Source organism: Myiozetetes cayanensis, unplaced genomic scaffold, assembly GCF_022539395.1.
Source record: "Myiozetetes cayanensis isolate MyiCay16 unplaced genomic scaffold, myiCay2020 scf3, whole genome shotgun sequence".
NCBI classification, from domain to species: Eukaryota; Metazoa; Chordata; class Aves; order Passeriformes; family Tyrannidae; genus Myiozetetes; species Myiozetetes cayanensis.
Genome location: NW_026087521.1, coordinates 6,694,247 through 6,720,057, shown reverse-complemented (window position 1 = coordinate 6,720,057; position 25,811 = coordinate 6,694,247). Strand labels below are relative to the sequence as shown.

At 44.0% G+C, this 25,811-nt stretch overlaps 1 protein-coding gene across 4 annotated transcripts in view; it reads left to right on the top strand.

Annotated features, from left to right (window-relative positions):
- Positions 1 to 25,811, top strand: part of FRMD4A (FERM domain containing 4A) — a 365,195-nt gene that overhangs the window by 77,369 nt on the left and 262,015 nt on the right. Inside the window, exon 1 of one of the 4 annotated variants that reach the window (XM_050324263.1) lies at positions 8,923 to 9,226. The exons of the other annotated variants lie outside the window; for them this stretch is intronic. Within the exon in view, the coding sequence (XP_050180220.1) occupies positions 9,194 to 9,226 (33 nt within the window). The 5' untranslated portion in view covers positions 8,923 to 9,193. Of the gene's footprint in view, positions 1 to 8,922; positions 9,227 to 25,811 lie in introns of those variants that run through there. 4 annotated transcript variants of the gene reach the window in all.

Here is a 25,811-nt window from a genome sequence, read left to right as displayed (position 1 = left end):
TGTAGTAGTGGATAAAAAGCTGGTGAGGAAACACTTTATAGGAAATCTGGAGGAAAACTGGGTGTCTAACAGTCATTACATCCAGGTGATGCTAAGACTTTAGTGTCATGTTAATTAACTGTTTAACTTACTGAACTTTGCAAAGGTAATCACCTTTGCAAATACCATGCACAACAAGCAGATTTCAGGCAAAAGGTACAATTTTACTCTATCTCTTCATACCACAATTTCTGAGTTTTGCCCTATATTGTAGATCATTTACCATTATTTTAAAAAGTTCACTCCATCATCACAGTGACTGCCTGTCTTATTGCATGCAAGATATCTGAGATGGGCAATCAGGGTGTTAGGATAATGAGCAGAAACCTTAATGACACGCTGTCATCCTTACTTCCACCAGGACTGTGGCATGGGAAACAAAAAAATGCATTTCTGTTAGACAGTAAGGGCACATGTCACTTTTTCCTAACACAGGTCAAGGGAACTGGGTGTCTTAAAAGTGCCAGTTCATTCCACTTACTGTAAAGAAATGACAATGAACCAACTGAGTTAGAGCCAGCCTCTGAAGATTGCCCTGTCTCAGTGAGTTCTGTTGTTGTTTCCAGATAAAGAAAGATTGGGGTCCCTGAATTTTAACAACATTTAATAGTGGCATGAAATCCGGCATCAAATATTAATTCAGATGAGACTTTGATGTAAGTGGGGATTGTTGCTTAGACTGAAAACAGGCTGATGATATATATTCATTATATGTAGAAGCTCTCCTGTGCCTTGCTGGGGATGCTGTGCTGGCATCATTATTTTACATCTTTATTGACATTCTGGGAGATAGATAAATGTCCCATTAGCCCAGTAAGGATGGCGAAATGAGACAGCAGGGAGACTTAGGATCAGAAATATTCTCAAAATAACATCTATGAGACTGTGGTACATGCAGTGAGAGGAGCACCTGAAAGGGGCTAATACCTCTCCAGACACTTAGAGCCCCTGCCCTGAGGAACTGAATCTGGGAGGTGAAAGGGTTTGAGAGGATCAAGAATTTAAATGAGCTGAATTGACCTCTGAGTCACTTTAGCTCTCATCTTCTTTTCAATGCCAGTGGTTAGAAACCACCACAACTGGGACATGCAGTGACCAATAGCTGGGTCAAAGGAAGGCTTGGAGCACAAAGAGGATGGTGACCCCAGGAGGGGCTTGCAGGCAGCTACTGAAGCAGGTGCACATGCACAGCTAGAAATATCCACTACAACATAAGGCAGCAACATCCTTCTGACATCAGCTGAATACAGGTTTTATTTGGGAGCCCCAGTTGAGATGAAAGAGGAGGGGTGTCTGTCTCTTATGCCAGAAGATAAATCTAAGTGATAGGGATAACTCTGAGTTTACAAACAGTTCTAAAGGGTGGGATTCATTAGGAGTTGAACAAGCCAACACGAAAATATGTAAAATGAAAAAAATGTAGGATCATCATAGAGAAAAAAAGTTATCACTAGTTTCCCTGGGACCTGTTTTCAGGCACCTGATTATGTCATGTGAAGGAGTCTCTAGCCATCAAATAAGGGGTGTGCAAGACCTACCTCAGACTCTGCCATCCAGATGATCCTCCTGCCTACAGGGGTTTTCACATATATCAGATATATCATCTGAAAGCTGGACAGCTGCAAAATTCTCCATCACCCTTCACCCTTAGAGGGATCAAAACTGCACATACATTTTGGGAGAACACATGGTCTCTGGTGGCCCTTTTCATTTGGGGTTCTGATTTGCTTCAAAAGTAACCTAACCTTTAAGGAAGATTAAAGGATCACAGCACAAAATAATATTTTATAGGACTGCTTTTGTGCAACCCCAAATTATTATTATTCTTTTGTACTTTGTCAACCCCTTTTTTTCCCTTGCCCCTGTCTTCTGCTTCTGCTTTATCCCAAGCACTTCTACTCATTCCCTCCTTGTCTCCTCTTCCCCAGGCCAAAATACCACAGTCCAGGATTTGCACAGATGTAATGACATTTCACTTCAGAGAAATGGCTACTTAATGCCTTGTCTGCCCTGCAAGAGCTGGGCTCCTCTCCCAGTACACACAGAGATGTGTCCACAGAGCATCAAGTGCATTTATGAGCATTCGCAGCGTATCTGGGAGTCACCTTGCATCAGAGGTTGTGTTTTTGCAGACATGAAGAGGTTATAATCAGGTTTCTAACTGAGAGCATAATAACTGTGCTTTAGCAGAGTTGTAGCTTTGGGAAAGGGTGTTTAATTTGACAGAGGTATTGACAGGGATGGCAGGGGAATCCTTTACATTGGAAAAACAGCTTCTGTTACCCTGTTCTGTTGATTTCTTCTTGCAAACCAAACACACTCGGTTGTTTGTTGCTTTCTACATCATGCCCTGTTTGAACAGTTACTGAAGTGGATGAATAAATCATCTGACTGTTGAAAATGCATGCATAGACCTAATGCTCTAGTAAAAGGCTTTGTGTGTGTTTTGACTGTTAACGTCCAGAACAGCAAATATATCTAGCAGCAAAAGGAAAATACAGCTCAGTTGCTATTTAGGGAAGGAAGCCCCATCATATTTCCAGTACACATTTTCTCAGAAGACTAAGCAGGATAGTCAGCCTTGTGGTTGTACCTGCTGGGAGCCAGGACAGCCAGAGGCCATTTTCTCGGCTGGGGCATAGACTCTGCACAGCATTTGTCAATTTGAGTCTGTAAGCCCCATCTCTACAGCTCCCCTTTTTCATCTGTAGATCTTGAAAGCATCTATAGATCCTCCTAGTGAGCCAGGATGCAGGCAAGAAAAAATAACATGATCAGAGCCTTGCCCGGGTCACCAAACCAAAGCCTGATCCTGGGCAGGACCCACTGAGCTGAATCAGCTTTTCCAAACACTGCAGTCCCCATCTCTGCTGGGATGGTTTATTTGTGTGGTCGAGAGGCAGCTTTTCCTTCCTAAACTGTCGCACTGGCTTAACAGGAATGGTGATAACAATGGCTGAGATCACTGATGTGTCACAGAGATAAATGCCTTTCAGTTGTTGGAGGAGGATGGACAGACCCCAATGGCCCTGCCAGCCAGGGCAGGATGCTGAACTGGCTTTGCTGTAGATCAGTTTCTCTCTCAGACTTGTACAATGACCTATGGTCCTCACATATGACTCTTTTATGTCTGCCTTTCAAATTTGGAAGGCAGCTAAATCTGTCCAATTAATACCTCAAGATTTGATATTCATCATATTGCTTTCTGTGGAAAAAGCCTAACTGTCCTGAAAAAGCAGTTCATTAGAGCCTTAAAGATGAACTCCAGAAAAGTAACTGGTGTTTCCAACCCTTACTAGAATTGGTGTCATATAAGGGTAAGTTGGCAAATGATTTTAACAGCACTTACTCAAGCAAATGCTGCATCAGTGGAACAGCTTGCAAAGAGCGCGGGTCTGTTCCCTCTTCAACCTCCCCATAGGCACGCCCCTCTCCCTCTGAAGATACAGAGCGGATCTCAGAGGACTGCACTGGCAGTCTTGGAGGGGAAAAGCATTTTCCATTTTGAAAACACACCCTACAACCAGCAACAAATAAACACAGCTCCTGTGTGTCAGTGCTGCCAAAGCAACACACCCAGTACAGCACTGTTCCTCCCCTTGCATCACCGACAAAGCTGCCAGCTGAATTGCGCCTGTATCCTTGGTGTCCTGGCATGGTACCAAGCAGAAAGCACACAGATAAGCTTTCAGAATCCCAGCAGCTTTTTTAGGGCTGCTAGGCTCAAAAAGGAGCCAATACCTTGCCGCTGGCTAGTAAAAAGAGCACATTTCACTCTGAGAACTTGACCTTTCTGAGAACAAAGCTTTATATGTGCCAGGAGCTGCTTCAGAACAAGGTCTGATATATCACATTTTTTAGCCTTGCTTATAACATAATCCATAGCTAAACAGGAGACTGGAGAGGAAGTGCCATCCCAGAGAGGATGTACCCAGCCATCAGCACAGCCCACTCTGTGCTGTGCTGCATCCTCCCAGCACCTCTTGGATATGGGAGTCCCCAGGCTGGCAAGGCTATGAGCTGCACTCACATGGGTGGGCACCTGTGCCCCATGCCACCCCAGGCAGTGCTGGTCTTCCTTCCCTTTACCATCCTCAAAAGAAATCAGCTTGCTCATCACAAGGAAGTTCCAAATGTATCTGCACAGCCTGGGCAGTACTGGGTGGAACTCAACACCATGAGCTCATCATTCTTGCCTCTTTTTTTAAGTGTATCCTATAAAAAGGCACATAAAATTATTCATAATTTGGGTGGTTAGACCCCTTTTTTTCACCATTCACCATTTAGGGAAAAAAGACAGAAGAAGGGAATTTCAGGACATTTTCAGGTGTGTGTTTTCCCTGAATGAATGAAAGGAAGTTGGAATGATTGATTGATTGATTAATTTATTTTCTGCAACACAGAGAATTAATTGTTGAAAGCAGCTATTTTTTAATGAGAGTAAAAAAAAAAAAAAGGCTCTAAAAGGGACTGGTTCTTGTAAAACATAAACATTTGCCCTTTTTTAGGTAAAACCCATAAAAAGTTTGCTTTCATGAAAAGCAGGGGAAACCTTGAGAAGCAGCGATGAGAGAAGCGCAGTAGCAATAACATTCATATCATTTGGAAGCAAATGTTGTGCTTATGGGAAGTATGCAACAAAAAAAAAAAAAAAAAAAAAGCCAGCATGAAAGGCACTCCGAGTGTTAAATATTCATTAGTATTCCCCGCGCTGCCTGTTCTAAATATAAGATAGGTTTCAGCGCAGCCCCGGTATGTGACTGGGATGTTTTCCCCTCCCTTGTACGATGCTGTAGCCACTCGGATGGCGGGGTGTCGCCATGGCAACACGGCGATGCTACCTTTTGTTCGGTGAATGAAATGACCAGTTGCCGGGTCGGCCAGGGGCACACACGCAGGGACAGCTGGGCTGCCACAGCATCCATTGTCCCACTAACCTACAGGTCTGGGGGTGGAAGGCAGGAGGAGGTGGCAGCCTTTTGCGTCACAGAGCAATGGGAACTGGGTCTAAATCCAAATTCCCTCTGTCTTTCAGGAGTAGTACAGTCAGCACAACTTGTTTCTGTGTTGGCATCCCCACCCTAAAGGTTAGAAAGGGTTTAATTTACAGAAGTTTTATCTCATCTCGGACGCATCCACAAAGGGTGAACAAGAGGAAAGCTGAGGGTTCAATTACATACCATTGAGTTTGGCTGTTTTTAGGACCCTCAATCAACAGCCTGACAGTGAACATAAGGCTTTTTTGGGCCATTTTTTCCTACTGGCTACACAGGGCAAGATTCAGCTGCAGAGTAAAGCACTTAAAATCAGCCATTTACATCTACTTGGCTTAATATCAGGAGACATCTCTGCTCTCATTCTGGTCAATGGAGGTCTGTCAACATAGTCAGCAGAGTCTAGAAAGAGATTCATCTCCAAGGCTGAATCCAGGTAGGATGTACTAAGCTCTAGGTAGACATCTACCTTGGTCTGCTGTCTAGAGTCCAGCAGACATTTAGATTATGACAATATATGAGGGGGTTTCAAGGTATCTCACTCCCATGACTAGTTAAGAAGCTAAGAGTGATTATATTGCCATCTTCTAGGATGTGGGGTTGAATCCAGGACAGGGTGAACCTCTGCAACACCTGTGCGAACTAGACAAGTTGGTCCCTTCTTCTGCAGATGGAGAACCTGAGATATGCTGGGTGTAGCTGCCCAGGATCTGAGTCAAATGCTGCTCCCCTCCCCAGAAAGAGAATGAGATTGCAAGTGTTCACATGCTCCTTTAGCCTCTGCAGTGCCTTTGATCTGAAAATCACAGGAGCTGAGGCTGCAGAACAAGTCTGTGGTAATTTGAGCATTGCCATGAGTTGCAGCCCAGTAGAGGAACGAAGTGTCAGACCATGGCACACGCTCCTGCAGCGCTGCTCTCCTGGCTCCAGCAACTAAAGCTCTCATTTTAAAGTGAGGAAAAACTTCTCTGGCTCCCACAGACGTAAAATTACTGCTCTGAATGTGAAGGGGGGTTGCAAACAGGCTGGAGTATGCCAAGAATGGCCGTCCTGTTCCTGTAGCACAAGGAGGACAGGTTGGTGGCTGCATAGGCTAAAGCGGAGTATCTGCCTAGATGGTAGTAGAGCTCAAGTTCTGCCTGGTGCCTGGAACTCAAGAGGAGGATGACATGATGCACAATACCCATCCATCCACTGTTGCTCCAGCTCTTAACTGGAAATTGCCAAACTCTCCAAGGAGCCAAGACAAAATGTGCACAGGCAGAGCCACTTGGGTCCCCTGGCCCCACTGGTGGAGGTGGATGTGAACAGACCTTGCTGTCACACACCACTTCAGCTGTGGCTCATGGTAATGCCATGCAGGAGCTGATAACTCACCCAGAGCATCCTTTGGGATGCAGCAAGGGGTCACAGCCTGCACTCCATGGACAGGTAGACTCACTGCTGGCTCACAGCCACGGCCACGGGTGCTGCTCAAACAGCACCATACTCTTTCCTATTCCTGCTCATCCTGCTGATCTGGGCTCTGCTCTGACTCATGCAATATCAGCACAATTCCCAATCCATTCAGATCAGAGAGGCTTTGAGTTCTGCTGAACCAGAAAGGCACCAGCTTGCTTTTCTGGTCCCAGACTGAATTACTCTTCTGGGCTTTAGGAGAAATACCCTTTCTTTTTTTTTTTTTTTTTTTGCTTGTAAACAAAGATAAGACAGGAATCCTCATGAGGCACTGTGGTTTAGCCTAGTACAAAGCAGAACTGACAGAACTGAGTTTTAGGAGAACTGGGTGTTCATATGCTACTGTGGGTGCATCATTCACATTATCATATTGTATTAAAGCTTGATCACCCGGCCTGAGATCTCCAAAATACCCAAATACTCCTCTCTCTTTACGATCTTCTTGACATTTTGGAGACTCCAATTCTCCTGATGATTTGGACGTTTCACAGATCCACAGACTTGTAAATCTCTCATCTGAGTCTGACTCTACATTGTACAGCAGAAAAATCACAACTGCCTTGTTTTACAGGAGCCTGGAATTCCTGCTGCCATGTATTCTAAGTCTTACTAAAGTCTGTTTAATACCAATAGCAAAACATTTGTATACATCCAGCAAGAAGTGGACGAGCCTGCCAGCACTGTACCATGTCTCTAGCTCTGGAAAACTTATCTTTGCTTTCAGTGTGATATGATCAGATTTGTTCACATTTGATAAGGACCTGAATTTGGCTGAGAACAGTTAATTACCTTTGACATGAATATTAATCACTGTAGGGGGCACCTCCCCTCCCTGTTTTTACCCCATAAAGAATAATAAGAAAAATGGCCTAAAACTGCAAGGTCTACAGGGCCAAAAGGATTGGGAGAGATAGAGAGGAAAAGGGATGCGTGGGCTTGAACACCCTTATCTGTGTCATTGTCTGGAGCACTTTTGCTGGGGCTTGCAGGGCAGGAGTTGTGCCTGTCTCTGCTTTGCACCCCAGGATGCCATGAACCACCGTGACACCACCATGAACATATTCCTTTGCATCTTCTCCCCCTTTGGTGTAGCCTCCAGGAGCCTAGACTGAGCATGGATACATGTGAGCAGAGATAGTCCTTGGCCTGAGCAGCCAAAGCATGAAACCAGAGAAATAGCAGAGGTTTATGTAGAGGTGAGGAACCACAGAGGAGCAGAGGACAGGATTCTCTTTGGCATGGTACATTTGGGACGAATCACTTTGGGAAAGAACCTGTCTCTCTTGTTGGTCTTGCAGAAGCCTCAGTGGCTGGCTTGGATCAGGAAACAGAGTTTTAGATGGTGAAAGCTAAATGAATCTCCATCATCCAGGGAATCATGGCAATGCCAGGAGTTTAACCAGATCTAACTGAGTGCCTGAATCTGATGGTGACTCTCCCTGAGGATGTAGCTTTGGGGCCTAAAAGAAGAGCTGATGCTAAAGGGCATTAGAAATTTCCACCTGCAGTATGCTCCAACCAGCTAGACTGTGATTTTCCAACACTAAAAATCAAGTTCTAGTGGTGTAACAGGGTATTTAATTTCATTTTTCGACAGCAACTGGGTACTGGCATGTGTAAGGTTATCCCCTGAGCTGGGAAAGGGGAGTCTTTTGTGTATGTTTTAGGAAGTGGGGTAGCCCTGGGGGTAGCCAACCTTTGGAGCAGTGATGGGCAGTTGATGCTCATTTGATGGTGTTTCAAAGGGGTTTTACTTTGGACTGGTCTAGTCCAGTCCTGGGGACTGAACACTAGTATATTTGTAGGTCTAAAGCCCATTTTTCAGTCAGATTTTTCTCTGAAAGAGATTCAGTCTCAACATCACTCCATGATGGAAAATAAAATGCGGGAAGTGGGAGCAATTAGGGAATTTTTCACAAAGGCACGCTCTGATCTGAATTAGAATGCTAACAGAAATGCATTCACGGAGTATCTTTTGCTGACCAACTTTGCAGGACCATATTCCTTTTGTTTAGCCCTCTCTTCTTTCTTTCTTTCTCTCCCCGAGTTCCCGGCTGACAATTGACAGGAACTCCCTTTCAGCGTGGGTTTGGTCACTCACTGACAGCAAACGCGCCTAGCAGAAAATGCTCCAACTGCTGGCGTTTCACGAGCGGGGAAAGCCTCCTGGGCTGAAGCTCGGAATCGGGATTACACCCTTTTAAGTCAGTCCCAGGGAATCCACAATCTCTCACGGTGACGAAGTTTCCTCGGTGCTTCCCCTCGCTAGCGCGGAGAGCGGAGGAGCATCAGCCCCGCACGGGGACTTCACCAGATTAAACCCAGCGGCACAATAGGCAGGGCGAAGTCCCGCTCCTTCCCATCGCTGCCGCCGGCCGGGTCCCCGCGGCTGGGCTGGGATCGCCTGTCCTGTGCTGAATGCATTACGTAAGGCAGGGATCGTTTGTCAGCCGCGATGGTACAAACATAGCTGCGGGCAGATTATGCACAGAGAGGGAGAGAGGAGGGAAGACGGAGGAAGGTCTCTCCAGGAACGGTGCTCCACGCGACTGAGGATTGCAAGTTGGCAGGTTGGCAGCTGGCTGAGCTCCCGTGAAAGGTGTCGCTGGCGGTCCCTGACATGCTCTTGTTCGTGTGGGATGCTTGAGAGAGGAACGAGATACTAAGTTGGGGACGAGGATTGGCATGAGGATTGGACCAAAATGGAAGGGCTTCTGTCTCCGATGAGAACGAAGGTAGGAAAAGATGTTAATGTCTTTTGAAGCTGAATTTAACCGAGGAGAGGAAGGGGAGTTGCAGGGCTAGCCCTGTGAATAGGGGGCTTGCCAGGCTTTTGTCTCTTTTCTCTTTTTTTTTTCTTTCTTCTCTTTCAAAACTATGCTCATGAATGTAACTCAGCAGAGGAGCGACAGCAGTCACCTCCAAGAGGAGAGTAACACATCACTCTTCCTTGACAGAGATGACCTTTGTAAATGAGTTTCCCTTTTGGAGTAGACAGCCATATTTTTGTTTGAATTTCCAGTTGGAGGCTCTCATTGTGTCTGTGTGTCTGTGCGTGCTCCCAGGGGAGCCGGTTGGGGAAAGCGTACCTGCGGCACAGGGAGGCGATGCTGCTGGTGGGCTACCCCAGTACGGTGTTTTCAGCAGCAAGGGATGCATGGACAAGCAAAGTGGGTGATTTTGTGCCCAAACACCCTGCCAGGGTGGGAGATCTCTTGGTGTGGACCCAGACTAGAGAGCTGTAAAAGAGAGTGAGTGTGCAAAGCTAAGGAATTGCTGCACTTGTCTGCTGCCTTCTCACGCTCCGAACTCTCTTTAAAGGTTTGATGTTAATCCTCATTATTAGGAAACTTGAATTTCACTGGGGAAAAGCCAGAGACAGACACAGTGATGGTTTAGTTTGTAAAATTTCCTTCCATGCTATTATTTCTGTGTGGTCCTGGGGGATAGACTGAATCCTGATTGTATTTTATTTAGTTACTGCCTCCATCCCATGTGGTAACTGCCTTGGGTAAATCCTGATTTCAGTCCATCAGCGCATGCAATCCACCCCTCTTGTATTGTATCTCAAGATGGAAAGAACTGGGATTCAAAGGCAATTCTTGCTGGCAACAAGGTGTCTTTCATATGTCTTAAAGGCAAACAGTTTTGAAGGTGCAATCTGACCAGGGTTGCTTTATAAAAATGCCAGGCTTGAAAAAATTCTAAGAAATTGTCTGGTCCAGCCACTGTGCTGAGGCAGATCTGCTAGTCTGGTCTCCTCAATTACATCCCTGACCTCCACCACCGTAAATTAAAGGCTCTTCAATGATTGAAACTATTTTCAATATTAAAAGCAAGAAAAGTGATTTAAATGAAAATAATTTGCCAGCAAATGGCTTCACTGCAATTCTCCAGGGGAGTAATTTTTTTCCACTTTAATTCAGTCCTTTTTTGTCTTGCCCAGTAAGTTGGGAATTTGAAAAAGGACCTGCCAACTTCATATAGCTCTCCATTACCAAGAACAATGCTATGGGCAGTTTATAGAATGAAAGATTTATAAGGGATTATAGACCCAGCCATTCATATCTCTCATTACTGAGGAATGCGTACACTAATGTTAGGGGTTTTTTAAGGCATTTCTCAGTATTATTTTTTTAAAAATCAGATAACAAAAAAAAAAAAATTCCTAACAGCTGCTCAACAGATCTCACTTCCATTATTAGAAAACGTAACTTTCATCACTTTAGTTGATGTTTCCATTCTGCTCCTTTAACCAGGCTTGAAACGACTGCTGGAGGCAGTGTCTCCCAGGGCTGGTGTGCTACCAGGCTGACGTGTGGATTACAGTCAGGCGTGTGTACTATCAGCACCTGCAGCATGTGTGCAGCTATAAAAATGACAGAGTAGAGTAAGGGAAGTGATCCAGGACTGGCCATTCTGTTTGTTCATCTGATCTGCTTGGTAGCTGCGGCCGGAACGTAAATTCTTATAACCCCATTCATAAAGTGTAATCTCAATTACCACTATCAGGTTATTTATTGATCCTGTAGAAGGAACCACTTGGGAATATAGACATGATCCTTTGGATCACAGTCTGCTCTAACATCAGAGAAAGGGAGAGATTCTGACTTCCTTTGTGTATTGGAAAAGCTTCTCAAGCCAAAGCAATGGGATTTTAAGTCATCTAATGCAATGATGTAAAACGGGATTCTCTTGAAGATCCAGATCCTGACGTCCGTGTTACGTTGCTGTTAATCTGAAATAGCTCCATGGCAGCTGAAGGAGATATTCAAATAGACTCTGTGAAATAAAGGTCAGCATTTAGCCCTTACATCTTTACCTTTCAGAGAAACAACAATGCATAGATCACTTGAATAGACTTGAAAAGTAATCTCATTTCCAAGATGCTTCGTGGCTGGCAGTGTCTCCCTGCTCCCTGCCAGAAAATCAAGTGTAAAATCTATTAACTCTCCAAATACAACCTTAACATGTGATGGCTACAAAAGAAAAAACCTTGACAACAGTGAGGTTGCTGATGTGCTGAGACCCCTGCCTGTCACACTCCCTAATATTGCCTTGTTTTTTTCCCCTCTCTTCCCCCGTCTGTCTGATCCCATCTGTTGTCACTTCTTTTACACTCAGGCTGTGACTGTTGGAGGCTAGTTAGAAGTTATTTTGTCCTTTGGTTTGTACATTGACATGAAGGACAGTGGGTTAATGGTCATTTCTGGCAGTGCTGCCTGGAGTGAGCCTCTGGAACATCTGGGAGCTCCAAGACTTTAATCTGTGTAAAAACATCTCTTATGTTACAGTGAAATTCAAATAAAAGCTCAGTTTTATCTTTAGTGTCCCAAGCAGCTCTATTCAGTCTGCTCAAATCTAGACAAAAAATTAAAACCAAACAATTTTCTTTGTTTCCATGGGTAAGTAGGAGGAAGGGCTGACTCTGCAGATGCTTCTCACAGTCTGTCACCAGTAGGTGAAGACATCATATATCTGCCTCTCATACCCAAACACGCAAAAGTCTCTGAAATTAAGATGAGGTCTAAATCCCTGCAGGTGGGCTTGGGTGAATCTGATTGCTGTCAGATCTTTGATCCCTGTTGTTCACAGAGGTTCTCACTCCACATCAGAGCTGACACAGGGACAGGTGGGCACATCTTGACTTCAAAAGCCCTATTTAGGGTGCTGGAACTGAGACACTGGACACTGCATGCAGGACAGAGACATGGGCACATGTCGTCGCCTCTTTAGTGAGCTCCATGGCAGGGTTTGCCAGCAGAGGGCTGGGAATATACCCTAACCAGGAGCATATTTCATATGGGACTTGTTTCCCATTCTACAAAGTAATAAACCATTTGATTACTGGGCCATGCAGGTGATCATAGAGTGAGAATAGAAGCTGTTCAAAACATTTAGTAAATTGAGTATCAAACCTCCACTGCAGCAAGCTAGCTATGGGTGATTAACATGCTTCTGCTTTTGTATAACTAGGGTGCACAAATGTAGGATTTCAAGGCAAACTGTAGGAATACATGGTAAAACAGGCTGGTATATCAAAATTGAAGCAGATAAGTAGAACGCATTGAAGGGGAAATTCACTGCATTTTCTGTGTTGATTACATTTCACATCACTAGAAGTAATGGTGGGTTGTAAATATTTAGTGGGTTAATGAAGATACTTATAAATATTAGCAGAATCAGTTAAATTCTGTAGCCTAGCATATCTGAGCTCCCTTTTCAAGAGCAAATGAATAGACACAATAGCAATGTCCCCATGCCACCTTAAGAGACTGTGAAGTCGATTGAGTACCACGAAGTGAAAAGAATGAAGAAATGCATAAATATTGCACTCCTTTTGTTAGCCTCCATTTTAATTTGTTTTATAATCCTCAACACATGCACAATTTGCCTTAACCCTCAGTGCATCGCCTTCAGCAAATTACACTGGCATAAGAATTTCAGTAATTTCAGTTTCTCTACTGCTGACACTTGCCAGTGCATGCTACTGAATTTGCAATGAGCACCTGGCTCGAACCACGCAGAACTGGCTACTGCTCTCTTTTCCTTTCAGAAGCCTGTGTTTGGCGCTTTTTTGTTTATCAAAGCACTGCTTCTCTTTCAGAGCGGCTGAAAGAACTTTTTTCAATGAACTTTTCGTCTGTTCAGAAACACACAGAGGGTAAATGGAGATTAATTGCCGTCAAATTTACTAAGGTTTGCATCCAAAGATAATGAATTTTGAGTGTTCCTGTGTACAGCGAATTCAGCAAGGGAACTCAGTAAATAATGTGTGTAGTATTTAGATAGTGCTGTTTAAACGTTAATGGGGCTGTTCTCTCTTATTGAATCTTATTAACTTTATCTGTTTATTGTAGATTTTGGGGATTAGTGAACTCCCATGGTGTTGCTGTTTGTTTGTTAAACCCTGTTGGCTCTACTTTCAAAGCCACTTAGTTTTTGACCACTAGATCTCTCACAAAGAATGGTTAAATTGTCCTTGTGCCTTACTTAGGGAAGTTCAGAGTGGCAGAGAAACTTTGGGAGGTACCATATCCCCTCTGAGTCCTAAATAGCAGAAGCCTGTGGCAGCTGGCTTTTGAAATCGCCATGGGAGGAAATCAGGGGGGAAATCTACCCCAGAGAAAGGGAAGTCTGGAATCTGGGTTACCCCTGTGGATGAGATTGCTGTAATCTTTCACCCTCTTGGATGGTAACTGAAAAGCAGTTTACATAATCAGATTTTTTTGTCATAGCGTGCGACTGCACCTAGAAAAACATTTGAACAGATTCTTAACTTTAATCTCACAAGCTGTCCTGCAGAAGTTCAAGTAAGGATCCTGCACTGTATCGACAGCTACATATCTTAAAATCACCTTACTGCACTCTTGCACAAGCCAGGAGGCAGAGTTAAGTCCTTTGCCTATGTTGTGAAACCATTCCTGGTGTTTTTAAAGACCAGGGGCAAAAGTTACTCCCATCCCTCCAACAGCATGCACATTCCTCCTATGGAGTTGCAGATCTCTGTTTTGATACAACTGTGTATTTCAATCCCATTTTGAACATCCCATCAAGATAGAAAATGCTGGTGCTAATGACGCTTAGAAACAGGTATTTCCAAAACCATTTATTTTGGGGTATTCAGACCTCCCAGGTGGAGCAACCTCTCCTTTGGGCAGTGAGCACCCAAACCTTTCAGCTTCCTGAGACGCTGAGAACCACCCACAAGATGACACAGCCACATGAAGCCCGTAGCATGGACTGGGAAGTGCCGGAGCTTCCTTGGCAGCCCTTCCACAGGGCCCCTGCACAGGCTGTCAAGCAGCTGAAGGGGTACTTCCTTCCCTGCCTTATTACCAGTTTGACACAGAGGTTAATGAGGCCATATGTAATTCTCCGAGCTTGTAGATGGTTAAAAAGAAAGGCAACTCAAGAAATAATGAAGTCCTATGTCTGCTACTGTTAATCATAATTTTATAAATACCTGGGAGAGAGGATGTAGGGGCATAACTCAGAGCAGAATTTGGCTTTGGAATAACTCTACCATAACATTATGCCTCTGGAAAAGCAGAGCCCTTTCTGTTCCGTAACATTTCCTAAACCCATTCAGATTTAAAGACAATATATCACTGAACATAAAACCGAAAGGTTATTTTTCCTCCCCGGCTGTGCTTTGCAGCAGAGCAGTGAGCTCCATGCCTGACTGGGCTCTGCACTTGTGCACAGTTGCAGCTGGGGTGGGTTATTTACTGTACAGGGGAAAGCATCCTTGTGTGTCCTGGGCAGGAGCTGGGCACTGCACTGTTAATGAGAATTGCATTGCAGAGCATTAGGAGTCAAAGTCCAGCACAGGGACTTGTGTGATTATTGCTGGCCAAAAACATCATGAGAAGACAACCCCTGTCCCCACATGTTCCCTACTGAAGGCTGGAAGGAAATGGGGGCATTTTGCCTCTGTTTTTTAAGGAGGAAGGGTTGCAGTGCAGATTCTGGTATCTCACCCATGATCCAATGGCCAAGTGGTGCTGTCCATTCTCAGGAGCACAACCGGGTCTGGCCTACACCTATCCCAGCACGAGGCACCTGTGGGTGCACACCAACTTGAGTGGGCTCAGCTCTTGCTGACCAACCCCAGGATGACTATCAGACTTTGAGACGGACGAGGGTGATCACAGTGCTGGAATTGCTTTGTGTTTAGTAGACAATGATCCCCCTTCTGCCGTCACCAGCTGAGCATCAGGACTACATCGCTGGGAGGTGCGGTTAACCATGGTACCCTGCTGTGTTGGAGCTTGGAATGATCACAGCATGCCTTGGTGTCCAGAGTTCTCATATTGTGTATCAAATGCCACTGGGTCCTTTCAGGAGACAGAAATAGGAACTGCTCCCAGGTGCTCTGCTCACCTCCCACTGTCCAGACACCACGTCCTAGCTGAAGCCATCCTTCACCCTGGCATCAATTCTCTGTGTTTTGCCCAACCTGTGCAAACCCAGGCTGCAGCAGAGGTGCCCAGGAACATCTCATGGTCCCTGCAAACCTTCCTGTGGCTGAGGTTACCTGAAAGTGGCCAAGTCCCTTGGCTTCCATGGGACCTCACAGAAAAGCACACTGGGGGGCTATGTTAAGACCACGGGGGTACCAAAATGAAATTATAATAGCAATCATAACAATAACAACATACTGATAATGAATAATAATGTTTAAAATGCAGTGGGACAAGGAATGGAATGGAGGGATCAAAGAAAATTGATGATGACAGCATTAAGAGCATAAAACTTGTTGGCTCAGTGTGTGAGTTACAGGCTTTTTTCAGAAGGGCAGAGAAAATACACTGGTGAGCACCCAACTTCCTAGTAATTTCATTAAGCATTTTGCTTAATGGGCAGCTGGTGGTGAGGTAATTGGCCACTCTTTTCAAAAGCAGAAGTCACAGAGCAGACCACTCTTTAGCTGTGAATCACAGGTTGTATCCCCTTGGGGAGATCTCAAAGTCTTAACTGCTGTAAATATGGGAAAGCTGAAAAAATTCTGTCTGTCCAAAGTGCCAATGTGGTAGTTATCTATGGAGGAAAACAGCTCTCCTGCATGTCTGCCTGATATATTAGGTCATTCTGAAGGCAGTTGTTGGTAGGGACTGTGTGTGTTGTGTTTGGGACTACATGGAATGCTGTAAAGCACTTGAACAATGCATAATTCACTTACAAAACGTCTGATCCATGACCAGTGGATACCAGTATAGTTCTAAGCACCTCAGCATGCACTTCAGTAATGATCAGATATTTCTTTAATGTTTTACTGGACTTCAGTGAATGTAGAATGTAGAATGTAGAATGTAGAATGTAGATGTGTGCAGCTGGGCATGTGGGATTTCTTCCTGAGAACACACACCTAACGTACTTTAACTTCCCTTGCATTCCTCTTATCTACATTGCAATATAAACCCCACCAAATCTATTAGACCAAAATTCTGACCCCATTTGGTATTCAACCAGCAAGACAAAAAGCCCAGACCCTGCAGGTTGTTCCAGTTCAGAGAAGACCTGAGGACAAATACAGGTGTCTTTTTGATGTAATTTATAAACGTACTACAGTGTCAACAAACACACAAAGTCCTGTTTGCCTGACCACAGCAGATATCAAACAAATGACAGAGCAGTTTTCCTGCTCAGAGTGGCTTCTTTCATGCAACACCTGTGTTTTTCCTTAATGTCTTGGTCCTTGGCTTGTTTACCTTATGAGGGAGGGTTTTTCCCCTCCCTAATACAGTCACAGGGTACCACAACACATGGAAGACCAGCTATGGGGGTCAATCCCTTCTCTTAGAGCTCCAAGTCCCCATTTTGGTTTTGGGGTTTTCCTGGGGGAAAGCCCTCCTTCCTTTTGTGCAGGAGCTCAGCTGTTGTGGTGGTGCTGTGTTGCAGTTTCCCTGCACCCAACATCTCACCGTGCTCAGAACACAAAAACCTCCCTAAATACAGCTGTCCCCAGGCAGAGCCATTTATTTGGGTCACACAGGCTGAATACTGCTGTTGGAGGCTGATTTAATAGTAAATGCAGTATAAATATCATCAATAAAAACACGCCACTCCCTTTTTTAACAAAATCTTGCTCACAGGTTTCCCATGCAACAAACACCAGAGGAACGAGGTGGCTCTCATGACATGTCATGGGGTCCCCTGGGCCATAGCACTGATGAGGCACAAACCAAAGGAGCAGCTAAAGACATTCCAGTCTCTCTGAAAACATGCAGATATCATCGCTCTTCCACTCATCCAGGGCCTGGTAGCACAACATTTGCAAAGCTTGACTCTGGCAAAGGAACATTAAAGATAGAAGCAATCTCCTAGGTAGACAACACTCAAACCACTTGAGGCTTTGAAGACAGGAGGTCAAAAACAATATATCAAGTCAGTTATCAGCTAGTCCTGCCTTCCCTTCCTCCCTTCCCTCTGGCTCAGAGCTGCAGGAGCTCAGGCCCTTTGATGTAAACCTGTCAGACACTTTGGTCTCTTCCCTGCTCTACCCTGTCCTATTCTTCCACATACACATTTGTGTGAGATTTTAATTACAGGCATGATCATATTGGTAAGAAAACTCTTCCTTAATTACACGCTCAATTAATTCTAGTAGCTTAGGAGTCAAAATATGAAGTTAGGTGAAATCATTTCTGCTTCTTCTAAAGCTGAATCTCTCCATGGCCAGGTTCAGAATAATACTGTGGAAGTTCATTTTCCTTCAGAAAAATGAATTTTATTTAGAAGAGATTAAATTATTTTGGATGGAAGGAATTAAGAGTATTATCTGGTGCCACTGAAACTCTTTTCCAGAAAGACTAATTGCTTACAGGACTAATCTTTTCAGCAAATATTCCGTGATCAGGCACAAGAATTATATGGCACAAATAAAGCAATATTTAGCTTCATTATGGCTGGCACACACCCTCCCCTTATGTATTGTGGTCCTTAGAAAGAGAACAGTTGAGATGGGAGATTAAATGTGTCTTCATAACATCAAATGTCTCTCCATGGCACCAGTGCCTCAGTGCTCATCCTCACACCCTTGCTGGTATTTGGGTAGCACATTTACAGGTAGAGATGGGACCTGGGTAGGGATGCCTGAGAAACATCCAGGCTGAAGACAGCTCATCTGAGCTTTAAGCCAGGATCTATCCTTATCTCTAATATATTAGACTGGCAACTCCAAATGTGTGGGGTAGGAAGTCCATGTTGCATCCCCAGGATCCCTGCTGACATCCACAACAGTGTGGAAAAAAAGGCAAAAGTGGAGGGGAATAAAGCTGGAATAAACAGTCTAGGAGAAGGGGAGGATGTGGACAGAGCGTTAGGACTGGAGTAAGGAGTTTGAGAAGTGGCAACGAGGACTAAACAGATAAGTTCTGGAGAGCACGAGTCAGGGGTAGAGGGGCAAAGATGAGGTGAAGGATTTGTGTCCATGACCTGGAACCCCCCTTCAGCCCAGACCCTGTGTCCCAGCTGGATGTGGGTGATAAAATACACATGTAAAGCTGCTTTGTAAAGAGGGAACACATCAAGATGCAAAGTAGGGAAATGTTGGAGCAAGGGACATCCCTGCAGCCTTGTCTCATCTAATTATGAAGTCCCTACACTGGTTTTTCACAGGCTTCTTCTTGTCTCCTGCATAAGATGGACAGTGCTGATAATGAGCAGCTATTCTTTATTTTGCATTCTCCTTGTTTCTTACCAAATAACCCTAGGTCTTATTTACTGAATACTGCCCTGAAAACAGAATTATTCATTTTCTTGTGTATTTTTTCTGAAGCACTAATTGCAACAGTATCAAAGTTCATAAAAACTTGTAATCAGACTCTGGATTTGTTTCCATTTAACTGATGTAGAATTGAGCCATGAAGGAATCGTTAAAGGTCTCTTTCCATTTTGGGCCATTTCTGGCTTTTCTGTATCCTTCATATCATACAGCATTTTCTGTGTTCATTGTGCTCCTCACCACTTGATTCTGGTAGAACCCAGGCTTTCTGCAAGTCATGTGCCAGGGGTGTCACTCACAAACCCAAAAATAAAACTTAGATGTCAGGGATCACTAGTAAAAGTTTGGGATATGTGAGTCACTCATCACCAAACATCTTCAACCAAAGACTGCTTCATCTTCTGCAAGTGCTCCTCAGTCTCATTCCCTGTGCACCTTCTGTCTGGCACAAATGCCAAAGAGCCCTTTAGAAAGCAGACACCTTCACTGATTCATCCTTAAGGCAGCTCCACTCTACACAAGGAAGAAGGAAACCATGGGTGCAGAGGTCGGGGTGAAGGGAGCATATGATCCTGCAATTAAAAATTGCATCATAAAAACATCCACTCATGCCTGGCATTTCCTAACTTTTCACCCTGGTATTCACCCAGTGCAGTTTCCACGTGTGTGACATCGACAAGATATGACTACTGTCATCTGTCTGTTTTTACTGAACCCAGTGTTATTCATTCCCTCTGAGAATTCCAGATAAACTGACTGCAGTTAATCATTCCTTCTTGCACCTTTTCGGAGTAACCCGGGCTGACAAAGCAGACAGCTGTGGGAGTAGGTGTGAGTGGGGCTGAACTGACTGTATGAAAATGCCAGGCAGCTTTTGAATGCACGAACGAAAATATGGCACTGGGGAAAACCACGTGCTGAGGGTGGGGAGGAATTTGTGTCCTCCCATTTGCATCTCTCTATATGCCATCTTTGCCCTGAATAAATGTTTTTGTCCACATGAAAGCTGCATCTGATTATTTTCCCTCATTTGACAGGGCAGTAAAGAAAGCTTCATAAAATGGGTGTGACTTTTACGATGTGAGCAACTCATTTTTAGAAATATGTGACTGCATATGCCAGTAGTTACTCTAAATCAGTGTTGTGCATTTACTGACGATCTTTGCATTCTTCTTGAGTGTAAATTTTCTATTTAGTAAACACCACATTATTAAAGTAGTCTGTCAGGTAGATTAAGAAAAAAACATTAAACAAAAATATTTTTTTGTCACTTCTTTAACCTCCAACCAGTTCTTTATAGGTTCTAAATATTTTTGGGTATTTGTTTGTTTATTTTTTGCTTAGGCCACAGTTTCGTCACATATGTCTGGGTTTGAGGTTTTTTGGAAGATCCTCTTAAACAGGTGATAACAGTGTTCTGGTGCCTCAGCAAGTGCAAGGGGAGGCATCAGCTAAACATCTCAAACCTCACCCACAGACATCACAAACCTCTTTTGCTAACTGAGCTGTGTTTTCTCCTGGATAGAGCAAGAAGAACAAGAAGGTAACTGACACTACATAGCATAGGGTCAAAGCCTTTCCTGGCAAAACTGAAACTCAGTAGAGATGAACTGTACTTTCCCATAGATGCAACCAAGTTCCAGGGTTGTTGGTGAGAATGACTCACACTGATATCACAGATGAACAGAAAGATGGTAAAGTTGTTGGGAAGACCATCAAAAGATGGAAAACAACAAATATCAGTGGAGGAAAAAATACAAAAAACCCAAGAAACTATAACATTTTTCAATCTGGACAGAAAAAGGAAGATTTTCTTTACCTTTTTTTTTTTTTCTTCCCCCCTCCCCCTCCCTGTGAAAAGTATATACACCATTAAATCTGCTTAAGTCATTAATCTTCCCTGGGAGATATCACCCATAATACAAACAGGGAGATGAAATAAGGTTACGTTGTCTATTACGTATGGTTGTAAAAAGAATTAGTGTCAGAGAAGAAAAGACCAAACCCAAAGGGAATGAAATACAGGGCAGAGAGTCAGCAATGCAAACTCGTGTTATACCACCAACCATGAAGGAGCTGCCCCAGTTTGTATTGAGCTGGGAATGTGGCCACTCCTTTGTCTGTGTGATGCTCCAGACAGGGCAGAATAAGGACCAAGAATTAAGAACTCCTTAAAATTTTCCATTACTAGAGATCACCTGGTAAATTCAACAAACAAAACCAGAATCAAACCAAACTGAATCTCAGAAACGAGGAGAGATTCATGCTGATTCACAGAATGAGAGATACAGAAATACTTCCAAAACCCTAAAAAAAACGTTCAAAGACTCTCAGAGGCAAAAATTATTGCTGAGCATTTACATTAATTTGACAGAATTTATCTACTCTTCTGCTCCATAAAACCTAAGTGCAGTACTTAACCTGCAACCCCCAGCGATGTCTGGTGTGTGTTACTTCCCAGCCCCAGTGATGCTCAGAGGTGTGCTCTGGAATGCAGAATGAAGGATATGGTGGAGTCTGCGGGCTGAAGGGAAATCATTATTACGCAGTAATCAATGCTGTGCATCTTGCGTGGCTTCTCGGCTCCTCTGACATCCTACCATAGCTGTCAGAGGTTGGGATTGTTTGGGGTTTTTTCCTGATTTGAATAAGGTCATAGTTCATTTGTGGGCTTGTGATTTGAATCGATTTTCTTCCTTTTATGATGATGACAACACTCCTAAATTAGCCAGTAGAGCTGAAACCTCACTATGCATCATTTTAGCACCAGGGGACAAATGCACTAATGGTGGGGGTGAATGTCATTCTCTCAGAATCAGTGCAGCTGAAAGTGCAGCACTTTGAATTCATTTATTCTATATATTTTGTGAGTGGCATCAAGTGCTTTCTTCCCTGTAATATGTTGATAAAGAGGATAAACACAGTCCTGCCCATGCCAGACTTGCAAAGGCAAAGACTTTTACCATTCCCAGGCAGTCCTAGAGATGAACCGTCTGGACACAGCTTGGGATGGACCCTGAAGCCAAGATCCTTCTGCCAGACAGTAATGGGACTCACTGAGTCTCTAAGAGCAACACAGGGTGGAAATTTGGCTTAAAATTTTCCTGTCAAAGCTTTTCCAGTTTGCTTGCTTCCAGAATGTCTTGGTCAAAGCATGTCAACCTCAGACTTTCTCCCAGTCTAAGTTAAGGTTGCAGTAGTATCACAGAGCGCTCACATGATGGTTTCCCCAAGGCCAGGGGCTCTGTGATCACCCAAAGAAACTCACCCAGAGGCTCCCTGTACCTCAGTGCTCTGGTGGAAAGAACCTGTCATGGCAAGCTCTTGGCTCTAATTCTTTAGAGCTTGTAGGTCCTTTGGTTTGGTACTGAGGCCCTGAAGAACATTGATGTCCGTGCTGTTGGTTCCTCCCCAGGAGGGATGAAGACCTTGATATGCTCTTTGTCATCAGGGCTTCACAGGGATCTAGCTGTTGAGCCTTTTCCTGGGACTAGGGGTTACAAAAACCCTAAAGAGTGTGGGTAAGGCCCTGGGGTCCACGTCCCAGAGAGGACAAGTCAGAAGGGAAATCGAACTTTCCAGTCCAACACTATCATCTTCTTCCAGCAAACAGGGACTTAAGAATTTTCCACTGCGGCCTCAGAAACCTCTTTGTGTTGGCTCCCTGCCCAGCTCTGCAGTCGTCCTCACAGATCCGTGCAAATACTGTTGAAATAACACACTCCCGTGGATAACACCCTATAAACTTCTGCTGCGCTCTCCCACTGCACTCACTGCGGGATGAGGAATGTTAATGCCTCGAGGGCGTCCTCTTAATTGCATGGCCCCCGTCCAGTGGCAGCATATGCACAAATTAGCTGTGACTGCCGGTGTGCGCAGCGGTGGCGCTGCTCGGGAGGATCCGCGCTGGGGTTAATGCAAATACAGGAGGCAATTCCACGGAGAAGTCAGCCCTGGCTTGGTATTAATCCTCAGGCACAAGACGTCAGGGTTTTCTGGCTTGACTCTAATGTAAAAGAAACCATGGTAATAAGAGGGGTGCTCCAGCCAGCTGATTATGAGAGATTAATTAATACCCAGCACAATTCCATACCTTCTGTAGAAATACAGAGTGTATTCCATACCTTCTGTAGAAAGGCAGAAGAAAGTGGAAGGGCAGAAGAAAGTGGAAGGGTATTTTTGGTGAATGAGCACGTAAGTGTCAATGAGGAATGAGTGAGAAGTATTGGATTACATATGTACTATTCTTAATGTGATTGTTCCTACTCCCTCAAGGCCAAGGATACCTTCTAAATGAATTGAAAAACAATGAAGGGAGCAAAGAAAATCAAAAACCAATGGTTGTCTATTTGAAGTGATGCTGCTGCTGTGTTTGGCAGGCAAGAGCTCTCAAATCTTTAAGTGAGCTTGTGGTGTCCTCAGAGCAACCAATTTCCTTCAGCAAAAAACTCACAGAGCACCAGCCCTCACTTTACCCCAGTGCCATATGAAAGTTGATGAAGTCCTAAAGATTGCTTATTCCCCTCTGAAACTGCTATTCTGAGCTGACCAGGAGGGGTTTTTTTCTGGGGTTGGGCAGGCAATGAGCACTGATACATTCACATTCATTGCCATGTGCTGACTAGACCATTTTCCAGACAAGAAAGCAAATTATTCTCCAGTCTAATCCAGTTCTTGTTACTAAAGGTTTGGTGGTGTCATCGGTGGCAGCCTTTTGCCTGCTGGAACAAAACCTTGGGTCAATCCTGTGCTTTATGCAGCTCAGCAGACCTTTGGTAGTAGGGTTTGGAAGCAGCTGTATTCACCTGTAATAAGGCAGCTACAAACTCAAGGTGTGCAATTATTGATGTGGTGACTAGCAATTGCTCAGGAGGAGAAAAAAACAAGGGAGCTGCCAGGCAACTGCATGAAAATAGAGCCAGATGAAAAGTGAACCCCGAAAGGTAGATGCTCTGAGAAGGAAAGGGTGGGTGTGAGCTTCTGAGGATTGCTGGGTGCAGAAATGCTTGTAGATGAACCTCGTCTGACATGCTTGTTGCTTCCCTGGCCTTAGGGATGTTACTTATACCTATGTTTTTCTCTCCCCTGGTTTTCTAAATTGAGGTTGTAATACCTGCCCACCTACACACTTTTCAAAAGAATATTCTGAAGCTCTGTCTGTTTGTAAACTGCTCAGGAAATAGAATATGCCAAACTCTTTCGGTATATAGCGAAGTTTATTTATTAAAAAATTAGGCCTGGAAAGTTCTCAGGCTTGGAGAACAAATAGGCACATTTGCACTGTTTGCAGTAGGAGTCTGTCCAAACTGTTCTCAGTATTTCCAGCATGGGATGTTTGACCCCCATGTAACCATCTTGTCTTCCTGTGCTCAACTAGTCTCACCCTTAAAGAGGTTTTCCTAAAGCCCACTTCATTTATCCCTGAAGAGTAAGCCAGATTGTCCTTCTCTTGTAATTAGTCCCTGCCCTATCTTCCACCTTTCCATGACAATCTGTTTCACAGCCCCTCAGGCTTCTCTTTTCTGGACCACAGAAAACTACATAATGTCATGTTTTCTAAACCATAATCATTCCCATTGCCCTTTTCCAGAAATTGTTCAATAATTTCTTAGAAGTGGGTGGGTAAATGTGCACACAATCTCCAAGTCCCAGAGATGCTTGCTTCATGATCCTGAACTCATCTCTCAGACGAGATATGCCTTTAACTATAGATAGATAGATAGATAATTTTTTTTCAATATAGCATTTTGCTGTTGATTCATGTGCAGTCTGGGATTCAAAAAACAACATTTAAAATTATCTTCTACGTGGCACAGAGATTTACCCAACTGATAAGCTGCTGCTTTTTATTGTGTGAAACCTCTCACATTTTTTCTAATTTGTCAACCTCCAATATTTTTCTCTCTGCACGTAGCAACATGCCAATTTTTATTGGTAAAATGTTGAAAAATTTAACAGAAAATGCTATTATTGCTACAGGTTTACTTTAAGTGTCCTATAAAAATTAATACAATATAAAATAAAAACCCTGCTGTAAAATGCTCTAAAACCCCATGAGCAAAATATTCATCTCCATTAGATTTTATAACGTTTAGAGAGACTACAACAAACCCCTATCAATTTAGGGTTGACTCTTTATCTTGTGTAAATTGCCATATCTGCTTTGACTTCACTTTTAGCCATACAATTCACAGCAAGTGAGCCTTTAATCTCCACCGTAAGCCATAAAACTGAGTGAGACACTGTACACTTTGGACCAGATGTTCTTAAACCTTGCGAACCTCATGCGTGGAAGGAGGGACGAGCATAAGTGGTGGGAGGAGGAGATGGCCTCTCTGCATCTCTGAAGTGTGACCTGGATGTCTCTTTTCCAGGACAAGTTATAAAACTTGGCACAGAAGTGCAGCCAAAATTTCCTCTTTTTGAAGCATGAAATGACAGAGGTATCTTACAATACTGAGGTGCTGATACTTTGGTGCTGCCCAGCAGATCCAGGTCAAGGTGTAGCCAAAGACCAACTCCAAGTCCCACACTAAGCTCTCAGTTGCAGACCTTCCCAGTGTGCTTCCAGTGACTCACTCCATCACACCCAACAACAGCAGGAGCCAACATTCAGTCTTTGATCCAAGCCCAAACTTCTGCTTGGCTCACAGTAACACACTGCACACTGGGACATACAGTGCCTGCTGGATAATTAAGGGAAAAGATGGACACGATTTTGTAAATCACCCATAAATTAAGCCCAATGCAATGACTTGGCAGTGGGCTAGTGCAACACTTAATTGAGGAAAATTTGGCCCTCACCGCTGCTCCATATGAAGCTACCATGTACCTTGCATATTGATTATTTACTAATCAGGAAATGTACTTTAACAAGTTTATTCCTGTGTAAACTTCTCAGGCGTGCAGATGCTTAAAGCAGGCTACATTGCTACCAATTGTATTTTTAATTGCTGTGTTTAGAGAGTCTCATTGATCTAATCAGAGCTAAATAAGCCCCATGGTACTTTCCCTAGTAAAGTTTACTGAGGATGTGTTTCTTTCATTTGCTCTAAATGGAACCTTCTGCTGTGCTGTCCCTGGTCAAACAC